The sequence below is a fragment of the Ochotona princeps genome, chromosome X (genome assembly GCF_030435755.1).
Source record: "Ochotona princeps isolate mOchPri1 chromosome X, mOchPri1.hap1, whole genome shotgun sequence".
NCBI classification, from domain to species: Eukaryota; Metazoa; Chordata; class Mammalia; order Lagomorpha; family Ochotonidae; genus Ochotona; species Ochotona princeps.
Genome location: NC_080865.1, coordinates 91,515,120 through 91,526,680, shown reverse-complemented (window position 1 = coordinate 91,526,680; position 11,561 = coordinate 91,515,120). Strand labels below are relative to the sequence as shown.

Below are 11,561 nucleotides of genomic sequence, written 5' to 3'. Positions count from 1 at the left end.
TGCTCCCGGGATTGTCAGCCTTTTGTTGGGTAGATGGTTCTTTGAAAATACTGAAAACCACGCCACACTGTGAAGACAGCCAGAAGCACCGCTCAGAATGCGGGAGCCTCCTCATCTTCTAAATACTGAATCTCCAATCTATGTAAAGGCTGCAACTCAGGTGCATCTGAGAAAGAAGGAGATGGGGAACCAAAGGCCTGACAATTTAATCATTGCTCTTCTCTCTGCTGCCAAACTCAAACATCTCCCCCGACCCCCCCAAAGCTACATCCTTCTGGAGCACTGGGGCTTTGATCCTCTCAGTCTGAGGCTTGCCAGCTTCTGGGAGTAACGGTCAAGTCCAGAACTTGCAAGAGGCCTTTGAAACTTCTAGCTAAATCCCAGGCCGGGTCAGAGGACAACGTGGCTCTTGCAACATAGATGAGAAGAACCTCCTGCTTTTCAGCAGGGGACCTCTTAAACCCTGGAAGGACCTTGTGTGACCTTGGTAAAAGCAAGTATCCTCGAGGGAGCTGCTGCCTGTTCTTAGCCTGGAGTGGTAGTGACATGTTAGAGTACAGGAACTCATGGACTTTCCCACTCACCCTCTGTTTCCTTTTGTCCTGCGCCTGCCAGCCTGGTTGGCCTTTTTTTCTGCCTGCGTTGGACCAAGAATGTGTGCCCGCATGTTTGTCTGCGCATGCACCTGTGCGCATGTTCCTTGCACAACTTGAATGAGTCATGTACCAATCCCGCATAACCTCTCAGAGATCAGGAATTCAAGTTAGTTGCTGAAGGCTTGAACATGTGACCCATAGGATTCAGAAGTATTTTGCTAGGAACTCACTGGATGCCATTAGAAAACTGTTGTAATGCCTAACATGGCGCAATGAGAACAGCCATTCGATGGACAGGCTAGAGATCTTGACTGGGCAGGTGGCCAAGGAGAAGGTGGGGCACCTGGCAAGCTTACGTCCAGGGCTACCTCTCCTCCATAGCCGTTTCCCTGAATCACACCCTTACTTGCCTTTAGGGGGAGTGCATCCTACCCCACGAACTTGTGTATGTGTAGTGTGTGTGGTGGTTGGGAGGTGGAGAGAGCAGCAGGTAAGGACCACAAGAGCTTTGGGGGAAGTACAGAGGTTTGTCTTGTAATGTCCTGCATCTGGCTATTTAGTCCAAGTCTGTTCATTTATCAGTGTGCCATACAGCCTCCATGCAGAAGAAGCTAGAGGGTCTAATATGTAAATGGTTCCTGAATCGCACTATCCCTCTGGCCTGCAGCTGGAAGAGGGCCCTTTGCTGGCCCTAAGTGGTCTCTGGGGCCACATGGAAGACTGTCTTGGGCTGAGAATTCTGAAGGGAAGGGAAAGGCAAGGGGTTCAGCTGTGTCACTGCCTAGGAAGGATTCCTTCCTTGTTTGGTGTGCGACTGAGTTGGCACACACATCTCAGCTTACAGCAACTAGCAAACGAGGCCTCGCATTGGGAGTTGCTCACGGGTTTCTACGTTTCATCTGCACGGTGCCCCAGCTGGTGCACATGGATGCTATTCTTAGGCTGCTTTTCCATATGAGGAGTGATTAGGCTTGATATGCCCAGAAAGGAAGCGACAGATTGTCCAGTACTCCAAGATCTGTGGTGAGGCCGCTCCCTTCATGGTACCAAGAGGACAAAGCAAGGAAAGCAAGGAGCGGAACTCAGTGAGGGAGGCTGAGGGAGAGCCTGTCCCAGCATGCTCCTCAGTGATCCCAGCACCAACAAACGCTCCTCTGAAACGCTGCTGCCACCCTGTGCCCTTTGGCAGCAGTGGGACGGGAGGCAGTACCTAAAGTCAAGGCGACACCAGGCTCGCGGTTTAGGTCCTGAGTACTCAACACCTGTGTCCGGAGGCAACACCTATTCTTTCCTCTTCAATCACCACACCCTGGTTGTACAGCAGAAAGCAGCAAGTTGGCAACTGGGAGGTGAGAATAACCTGTGCCTGTGTGTCCAAGCAGCTGCTGTTGGCACCGAGGAATGGGTGACCAATGTCCAGTTTTCCAGGCTCTATGCTAGGGCTCTGCTGTGTGTCCTTGGGAATATCCCTATCCCTCTCTGAGCCTCTGATTCCTGATATCACTTCACCTTGGATTACATGGCCTCACTCTGATATAGTGTTTAGGCAACTACTCATTCATTCAATGACCCTTACCGAGCGAAGCTTTCCTGAAGGCACTGGGTTTGGTGCAGAGAATCCAGTGAGAGAGTGGGAAGAGCCAGTCCCTGTTACGAAAAACAAACAACAACAACAACAACAAAAAACAAAAATAAAAACAAACCAAAAAACTCAGGTTGCTATTCTATTCTGTGATGTTTTATGGTCATGCTTTCTTCTTCATGCTGACTTACCTTCTCAGAATATGCCCCCGCTTCCATTCGAGAATGGAAATTGGCAAGGAAGGAGGGAAAAGGTCCAATTTGCACCTCTGCTATTTTAGGGGCGGTTGAAATTGAGAGCCCAAGTGGACTGATGCGCTCACTGAAGTGACCTCCGTTCTCCAAGACAGAAAACCTAGGTCCTCTGCTTGTGAAGTGGTTCGAGCTCTTGAGCATGAGGCATTATTACATAAATTCAAGCTCGCACGGATCCTTAGTACCCTGAGTTGCCTGAAGGGGGGAATGGCACTGCCTGCGTGTGCAGCCCGGGGGCTCGGGCGGCCGCTGCATCCGGAGCAAGGAGCGCCCGCCCGCACCACCTGTCCCCGCCAGCATTCCAGAGTAGAGGCCGAACTGGCAGCCAGCCGGTCCGGGTCGGTCGCCGCCTCAGTCTGCGCGAGCCCTCCTAGGGGTGTGTCTCACGGATTCAACTGCCGGCCGTTCCTGGACGAGCCCCTCCAAGCGTCTTCTTCCCTGGCGGGAGCTGTGCGCGCCCCGCTTTTCGCGCTGCTGTCCCGAGGCCGCCGCAAGCGGATGCACGACCTCAGGAGACGCTGGGACCTGGGCTCCCTCTGCCGGGCCCTGCTCACTCGGGGCCTGGCCGCCCTGGGCCACTCGCTGAAGCACGTGCTCGGTGCAATCTTCTCCAAGATTTTCGGTCCCCTGGCCAGGTACGTTATAGGTGAAAAAACGGGGCTCGCGCTCTCGAACTGGGGCGCGCAGTGTCTTGTGCTGAGGGAAGGCAGCAGCCAGCCGACGGAAGGGCGCAAAGTTCGAGCTGGCCGTTGGCGACCTGCCTTGGGCGCTCCGGAGGGGGTGCGCGGCGTGCCTTTGGCCGTGCTGCGGCTCTCTTCTCGCCGAACTGCGGGCGCGAGCAGCGCAGTGTCCCCGGCAGCAAGTCGAGCTGCCGGTGGGCTTTCTCCCCACAGGGAGAACTCCACAAGCCCGGCTCTGAGCTTAGTCGAGACGGCCTCCCGGGTGGGCAACCGGGCGCGGGTGAGACCAGGGCTCGGAGCATATGGGGAAGGGAGACCCACAGTCCAGCAAGGCAGCTGCGTGCGCGCCGCTGAGGGAGCTGGGGGCTGGAAAGCGAGGGTTAGTCCGGTGGGCGAAACGGAGCCACTGTGAGTGGAGCGAGAAGTGCAGGGGCCCGGACAGGGGGCGTGAGTTGGGATAGTGGAGCCACGGAGACAAGAGATGTCCCGTGGGTGCGGAAACTCTGTGAAGGGGCTCCGGGAAGCTCAGGAGTCAGGGGGTGGGGTAGCTGGGGAGGCGGCAGGCGGCCCGCGGGAAGGAGTCAGGGTGTGTGTGAAGGGGTGTGTGTGTGTGTTGGGGGGAGCGATTGTGCTGCAGAAGCCACAGCGCTGAGCCTGCCGGGAAGGAAGGAAGCAGGGAAGGGCGCCACTGCCTCTGCTACTCGGTGCGGGGCGGGGAGGGGGGGGAGTAGGGGCGCAGCGACGGCGCCAGGGGGAGGGGACGGTGCGGGCGGTCGGCGGGAGCGGGCTGAGCTGCGGGATTGACGTAACGGGCTTGGGTTTCCCTCAGCGTCGGGAACATGGATGAGAAATCCAACAAGCTGCTGCTGGCTTTGGTGATGCTTTTCCTATTTGCCGTGATCGTCCTCCAATACGTGTGCCCAGGCACAGAATGCCAGCTCCTCCGCCTGCAGGCATTCAGTTCCCCGGTGCCGGACCCGTACCGTTCGGAGGATGAGAGTTCCGCTAGATTCGTGCCCCGCTACAATTTCAGCCGCGGCGACCTCTTGCGCAAGGTAGACTTCGACATCAAGGGCGATGACTTGATCGTGTTCCTGCACATCCAGAAGACCGGGGGCACCACTTTCGGCCGCCACCTGGTGCGCAACATCCAGCTGGAGCAACCGTGCGAGTGCCGCGTGGGTCAGAAGAAATGCACTTGCCACCGACCGGGTAAGCGGGAGACCTGGCTCTTCTCCAGGTTCTCCACGGGCTGGAGCTGCGGGCTGCACGCCGACTGGACTGAGCTCACTAGCTGCGTGCCGGCGGTAGTAGATGGCAAGCGCGATGCCAAGCTAAGACCTGCCAGGTGAGTGTGCGCTGACGATCAAGGCGGGCTCTAAAGTACCAGAGCGGACCAGGACCTGAGCGGGCTGAGGGCGGGAAGGAGCTGATGAAGGCTGCAGGGGACCCAGAACGCACCTTGCAACCCAGGCGGTTGCACTCCCCTCCTCCCCGCCCCCAGGGCTGGCGCCAGGCACCCTGGCGCGCATCTTTGTGGCGCTGTGGCTGTCTCTGGAAGCCTTTCCTCTCTTGTCCGGGCGGCACGTCTGTCCATCTACAGTTTGGCCTTCTGGGCGGTTCAAACGGTGTGCAGGATTAGCGAGCAGACGTTCTGGAGGAGGCGCCCCTCCGCCGCCCAAGACCTTGCACTGCACTTAAGACTCCACACTTGGAGAGCGTAGTAGTAGTAGTAGTAGTAGTAGTAGTAGTAGTAGTAGTAGTAGTCGTAGTAGTAATAATAATAATAATTATAATAATAACAACAACAGTAATAATGACAATAATAATAAATCCTGTACTCCGTATACGTCGCCCCTGGGTCCCACAGCCGGTTTTTGGAACCTTCTTTTCGCTCGTGTAGCGCTTCCCTTTTTTCTCATTTCCTCTAGCGAGAAAATTCTTTCCTTCTTGCGCGCTCCAGATCTTGTCTGCCGTTTGCTCGCTCTTTCTTCCACATTCCTTCCTTGATTCCCCACCCCCACTCCTCTTCTGTCTTACTCTTCCTGTTTCTGCCCTCCTACTCGACTTCCATCGCCTCTCTTCTCCTTAAAATCCCCTACTCTCAGCCAGCTTTCCATGGGAGAATGGATGTCCCGCTGTCACTGTTTGTGGACACCCGGGGAAAGCTTGTGGTTCCCAGCTTGGGTTCCTTACTACTGACAGTTTGAGGAGGGTGGAGGGGGGGACACATGGGTTGTGACACCACCCCTACCCTGTGTGAGACTCAGATCTGAGAAGCTTTACCAACAAAACAAAACAAAACAAACAAGCAACAAGAACAACAAAACAAAAAAAACAGCCCAGAATACCAGCATGGGCACCTCTGGCTCAGTGTCTGGGCACCTGAGGCTGATGCAGTGTAACTGATGTATGTAAACAGCATTTTAAGCAGAAAAAAAACCCGGGTATTTTCTGTCCTCCAGCCACTTAGTGCCTTGGCTGGAGGTCAGGAAATCCTGTAAAGGGGACTGGGAGGTGTGTCTGGGGTGCAGTTGGTGTAGCCAGGGCTCTAGTTTCCTTCTGGCTTTTCCACACATTGGAGTGCCAGGCAGTGTCTGGACTGGGTCTCTGAGCCAGGAAAGACACGGTCCTGTTCCCTGCCTCTCCATTCTGGGTCACTACAAGGGCTACTGCTCGGGGGTTGCTTGACTGGACCTGTTCAAGTTCCCCCAGGGCACTTTTTCTCCTGGATATGGGACTGCTTTGCAGGTGGCTTGTTACAAGACTCAAATGTAGCACTGTGATAACCACTGTGAATTACAGGAACCATCACTCCCCATCCCTCATCCTCACTGTCCCTTCCCTGTTTACCAGTGGCCTTTCACAAATGCTCCAGTTCTGGCAGAAATTCTGTTCCAATCTAATTTCCTTTCCAACACTGACCACTGTTATTTTCCATCTCCAAACAACCTTGGCTTCGAGACGATGGGGACCTCAATCCATTGCAAGCATTGTGTAAGTCATTGCCACAATCAGATTCATCAGATTCTGGTGTTTAAGAACTCGAACAATTTGGCAATATTGGAAGTAATTTCTCATGCTGACAGTGCTTGGTGGTCTAGTTAGGGTTGGTGACATTACTAAGGATCTTCAGTGCAAAAAAAAAAAAAAAACAAAAACAAAAAACGAAAACCAGAACTGCATGGCTGTGATTGTGGCATAGAAGTAGAAACAAATCCTGTTCCTAATGCAAGCCGCAGCCCTGTCTGAAGATGCACACAGTACATTTAAACCTCTATCAGTCCTTTTGAACATGTGGGTCAGGGTGTGACGTCAATGAACACACATTGTGAAAATGTGGTCTGAGTTATCTATTTGGTAGTGATTGTCCGCTAGAGGATCCCTTCAGCCATTTTCTGCAATATAATGAGGACCTCCTCAAAGCTTTACGTCCTTACAAATCAACCAAAACTCTTTCAAATGAAACGGGATTTTTGTGGATATTAAAAGGGTGGCACTGCAGTGCCATCTAGTCCAATGAAAGAAGACTCATGCTTGAAAATATCCGATTTTTTTTGGACTTTATAGCGGTTGTAAAAATGGAGCAAAACTTGCTAGAGAAGATTCATTGCTGTCTTAATGACACCCTTTTTCTTCATGCCTGCCTTTCTCCAGAAATTTTCTTCTTGAAGAATAGTGATCGGCTGAGGGTTTCACAATCTCCCAGATGTTGAGAGATGCCTGCTTGCAGGACCATTTCCCTGAGTTCTGATGATCAGTAAGAGTCGAGATGTGCAAGTGTGTGAGAGTGAGATGTGTAATGGAGTGTGCAGGCGTGTGTAGGAGGTGAAAATTTAGAGCCGTAGGCAGCTGCGCTGACAGTGAATTGTGAGGGTGAGGAACTGGTCTCGGGTGATGGGCGGGTAGGCAGTGGGGATTGCTGTGTAGCACAGCCTTTGCCAGCCAGCTGCTGGGTTTCACGCTCCACTGAATTGAGGAGAAGAGCTTCTCTGTTTGGCCTGGGCATTCAGACACCGGGATCTTCATCCTAAGCCAGCCATGAGCCAGCTGTATGACCTTAGACCAGAGCCTGTGTGGAGCACGTGTTCAAATTTCTGAAGAGTTTGCCTGTCTCCATGTCTGTTATTTATCTGTAAACTTGTGCTGTCTTGGAGGAGGACAGAGCTACCAAAATACTCCCATTATTAAGTGACAATGAAGTTCAAAGAGGCTGAAGGCTTTCCCAAGGTCGTTGAGTTCATTACTGGGGCAGCATGTGTTTCTCTCCCATTCTGTCCGACTCTACCACCCTGTCAATTGCAGTTTGACTAACAGGGATTTTTGGAAAAAAAAAGTGAGGGGCGAGGGAGTGGGCAGTATATCGTGTTGGTAATTACCACAGGGAAACACTCTGTAAATGTTAGATGGCGTTATCACTATGGCATCACCATTGCCAGATATTTACACCTGTGAATTTGGCTGAGGGATTGATTGAATCAGGAGTAGGTTTCCTGGCCAGATTGCAGAGGGGCTTCTCATCATCAACAAGTTGCAAACCAATATAAAGCACAGCAGGATGGGAGGAGAATAGGGACCCAGTTGGTGAGTATCAGTGGGAGCCCTGAGTAGTCACAAGGACCACTTTTGACCCACCCACAACAACTTATCCACATTAGGGAGAGCATGAAGAGTTATGGGGGCAGCAAGCTAAGACCTTGAATTCCACTCCCTGTGCCATGTTTGAGATGTTTCCCAGAGTGTGTGGATAGCAAAGTGGTTGCGTATGATAGAACGGGTGAGTAGAAATGCGTGTGATCACAGTGCATGGAGAGGACAAGGGCAGAGTGAGAGTGTCCCTGCCTGGCAAAGACTAGAGTTGTTTATTAAAAATAATATTTCTTTTAAAAATTAGGAGTTTCATCTCATCCATCTGTCTGCCAGTATGCTGTGTGGAGTCAGAGAAGGGTCCTATTCATTTCACAATTTGTGAGACCATTTTGAAAATATGTCAAAATATTGTCGCTTTACCAGCTGTTAAAAGTCCCAAATTGTTCAGGCTTTTCTCAGGCCGTATTGCCTCTGTTAGTAGCCAGCTATCTAGTGTGCCACTTGGCCTGTAGGAAGAATTCTGAATTGGGTCCAAAGAAATTATTTTGCACTGGGTCCCATGCTGGCAGGCATATATGTGTGATGAGGATAGAAGTCAGATCTATGGCTACAGGAGTCAAAGAATCTGACTTAATTCGTGTTGCTTTCTAGATTTTTAATAGCTTTCGGTTTTTTAGCAGTCCTTTGGAAGGGCAATTGTCATTGAAAGTCCAGTAGAGGATTACTGACTGGAAAGGGAATAAAAAAAGTGTTTGGATGAAAAAAAAGAGAGCTTTTCCTCCTTTTGTTCCATTTTTAAATTATGGTCAAAGCTTTCTTCCATCCCGCTTTTGTTGTCAAAAGCTGGCTTTGTTTTTGGAGGAGCTAGAGCTGGATAGTGCACCTGCGCACATGTCTCAGATACCCACGTGTGCACTCCTTCATTTGCTTGATTCTGCAGTGAGGCAGGGTGACACAACAGGAGTATGGGCACAGGGTGAGGCAGTGCATGGACTGTTTGAGCCAGCAGGGTTGGCCTTGTGGGCTGTCAGGCTGCAGGTGGCTGGGCTGTCAGCTGCCTTTACCCAAAGATGCCCTTTCTCAGCCATCTGGGATGAGAGCTGGTGTAGCACCCCACTCAGTTCACAGAAAAGTGTGTGTGTGTGTGTGTGTGTGTGTGTGTATGTGTGTGTGTGTCTAGGGGAGATGTACTGTGATGACATCTGTAGAATGCCAACAGGGATGGCAAACATGTTGTTGGAATCACAGCAAAGCTCTTCAGTTTTCAGGGAGTTGAAAAGGCTGCTGAGAACTAGTGTCTCTTATTAATTTGAGATTAGTGCTGGTAAGTGGCAGTTGAAACACTAAGACTTGTCTTTTCCAGCTATCAATTATCAGCTGAGGTATAAGGGAATGGCATTAAAAGAATAACCATCCCTTGTTTCAGTTGTTCATGAAACAAAACTTTGTAAAAGTGCATATTCTTTTCCAGGGAAGACACGTCAGACTTGCTCTTTGAGTTTATGGTATAGTTGAGTAATTTTGCATCTTAAATATTTAATAAAGAAGATGGGCCTTGTTGGCAAATAATTTGGAAATCAATAATGTCTTTAAAATGTCAAACATATACCATAATGTGTGAAAAAAAGAAGTAGAGACACGACTGTCTTGTCTTGCAGTGTCTGTCTTTTTAGCAAACCTGGTAGGGTAACTCTGATGTTTCTGGTACAGTGTTGGCGGTTTAAGGAGATCAGCGGTACAGCCAGGGTCACTGCCGTCAGACTCAATGTCCATGAAGATTGGCCTGAAGGTGCAGAACTGTGTAGCATAGAGAGGTGATGGGAGAATTCTGCTTGTGGGTGTAGTCCTTTCCTGTCTCTCACTGCAATGTCACATCTGGAAAACAGAAGGCAGAGATCTAAATGAGATGCTGTCTAACATTCTTTCCTTTGCAAACTCTGAGGAACAGACTAGAAGGAGAAAAACTCTCCTTAAGAAGGCCTCTGCGAATAGGAGGATTATGCTTAGAAAAAAGTGGACATGGCAGATGCACATTATATTGCGTGGAATTGGGAAGTTTAGCAGTTTCATCCAGCGAGTTCTGGCCAGATCTGAGAATGTTCATGCTTGAGGAAGTTAGTGAGGTAGGCAGAGTGGGATTAAATTGCAAGGGGCCTCGAATGGCAATGTTAAGCAAGTTGGACCCTCATGAATATGTGGAGTTTTTGGATGGAAAGAATGTAAACAACATGAAAAATAAACGAAGACTTTATTTTATTCAAGCTTTAAAGTACATCCTAGGTTTATAGCTTAGAATGGAAGTGGTAACCATTGACCAAAATATGGAGCTGACAACGGGATCTAGAATGGACTGGGAGGGTACTAAAGAAGACTAGACTGGATTGCCTAGACTTTAGTGCACAAAACTTGCAAGGAGTGAGAACATGACCTCTGGAGCAGGTCATGGTTAAGTTGTACTTGTGGGAATCTGGGAACTCTGTTAATCTAAATTCACAACTGACATTGTTATTTAAATGATAGCTGCAATTCACATATGTGCCTCCTAGCCAAGGAAAAGAATGTTTGAATAAAGGAAAAGATCGACAGTTATGATTACATAAAAATGTAAAATGTTCATCTGTCAAAAAAATTCAAATGAAAAGTCATGTGTCAAATTGGTAAAAAATGCACAGCAATTACATCAGACAAAAAACTGAAGTCTTTGCTGTACAAGGAACTCCTGTGAATTGATTGCAGAAACAATAAACATGATCAGACAATATACAACATGGGACCCTCAGCTGCTTTACATACATGGGAAAAATGTTAAGCCTCACTGGTACTAAGGAAATGCAATTATGTAATTTTTTTTTCACATAGAATTTTTCTTTTTGTTTGTCTAACTAACCCTGTGTTATTTTTTTTTTTAGCTTTTTAAAGATTTTATTTATTTGAAAAGGCCAAAGAGAGTGAAAGAAGGAGAAACATAGGGAGAAACATAGGGAGAGATCTTTTCAATGGCTAGGCTTGGTCAGCCTCAAGTCAGGAGCCAGGAACTCCATCTTGCTCTCACAAGGATGGAAGGAGCAAAAGTACACTGACAATCTTCTGCTGAATTACCACGCATAAGAGCCATGAGCTGAATCAGAAGCACAGCAGTAGGTACTCCAGCCAGCACTTCCAATATGAAATGGTGGTATTGGCGCCACAAGCCTACCCTGAGATTAGGCTTTCAGTGTAGGAATTCTGAAGGAACATAGGCTTTTAGACCTTACTGCTTTTAGACCATTTGTCATTGAGTCAATCAAATGAGACATTACTCAAATATCCCTATATGTTTTTTTAATTTTTAATACATTTTATTATTATTGTTATTATTTTATAATAGTTTCATATTCCCTTATCCCCTCCCTAGTTCCCTCCCCCCCAGTTCCTCTATATCATTACTAACATATAGAAAAGCATCAACATCACCACCAAACAAGAAATATTCCTCAGTGCTGACAAGTGTGTGGTAGTTAACACACACTTTGAAGTATCCTTGGGAAACTAACTAGATAACATAGTTAAATAGAATTCAAATATTTATTCCTTCACCTTACAATATTTTTCTTGTGATTTTGTTGAAAAATTAATCTGTGCTTTTCATTCATTCACTCAGGTATTTCATCAATAGATAGTGACGATTCTGCTGTCACTGGTCAGACTAGGTCACTACCTTCATGAAGTGGAAAAGATAAACATGGAGCAAGTTCTCAGTGACGTAAAATTATGAGAAGTGAAAGTGTGGGGAGAAAGTACAGGGTGCTGTGCGAACATATCTGAGGACTTTAAAAATCCATGGAAAATGGAAATTGAAAGATAAGTTTATTGTGGTGCA

The 11,561-nt window shown here is 48.7% G+C and overlaps 1 protein-coding gene across 2 annotated transcripts in view; it reads left to right on the top strand.

Annotated features, from left to right (window-relative positions):
- The first annotated feature begins 2,388 nt into the window (after positions 1–2,388).
- The window catches only part of HS6ST2 (heparan sulfate 6-O-sulfotransferase 2), a 296,226-nt gene continuing 287,053 nt past the window's right edge, over positions 2,389–11,561 (top strand). Inside the window, exons 1-2 of one of the 2 annotated variants that reach the window (XM_004587715.2) lie at positions 2,389–3,067; positions 3,942–4,460. In XM_004587715.2, coding sequence (XP_004587772.2) covers positions 2,640–3,067; positions 3,942–4,460 — 947 coding nt within the window. In that variant the 5' untranslated portion in view covers positions 2,389–2,639. The remainder of the gene's footprint in view (positions 3,068–3,941; positions 4,461–11,561) is intronic. The other variant, XM_058659054.1, reaches the window with a different exon arrangement.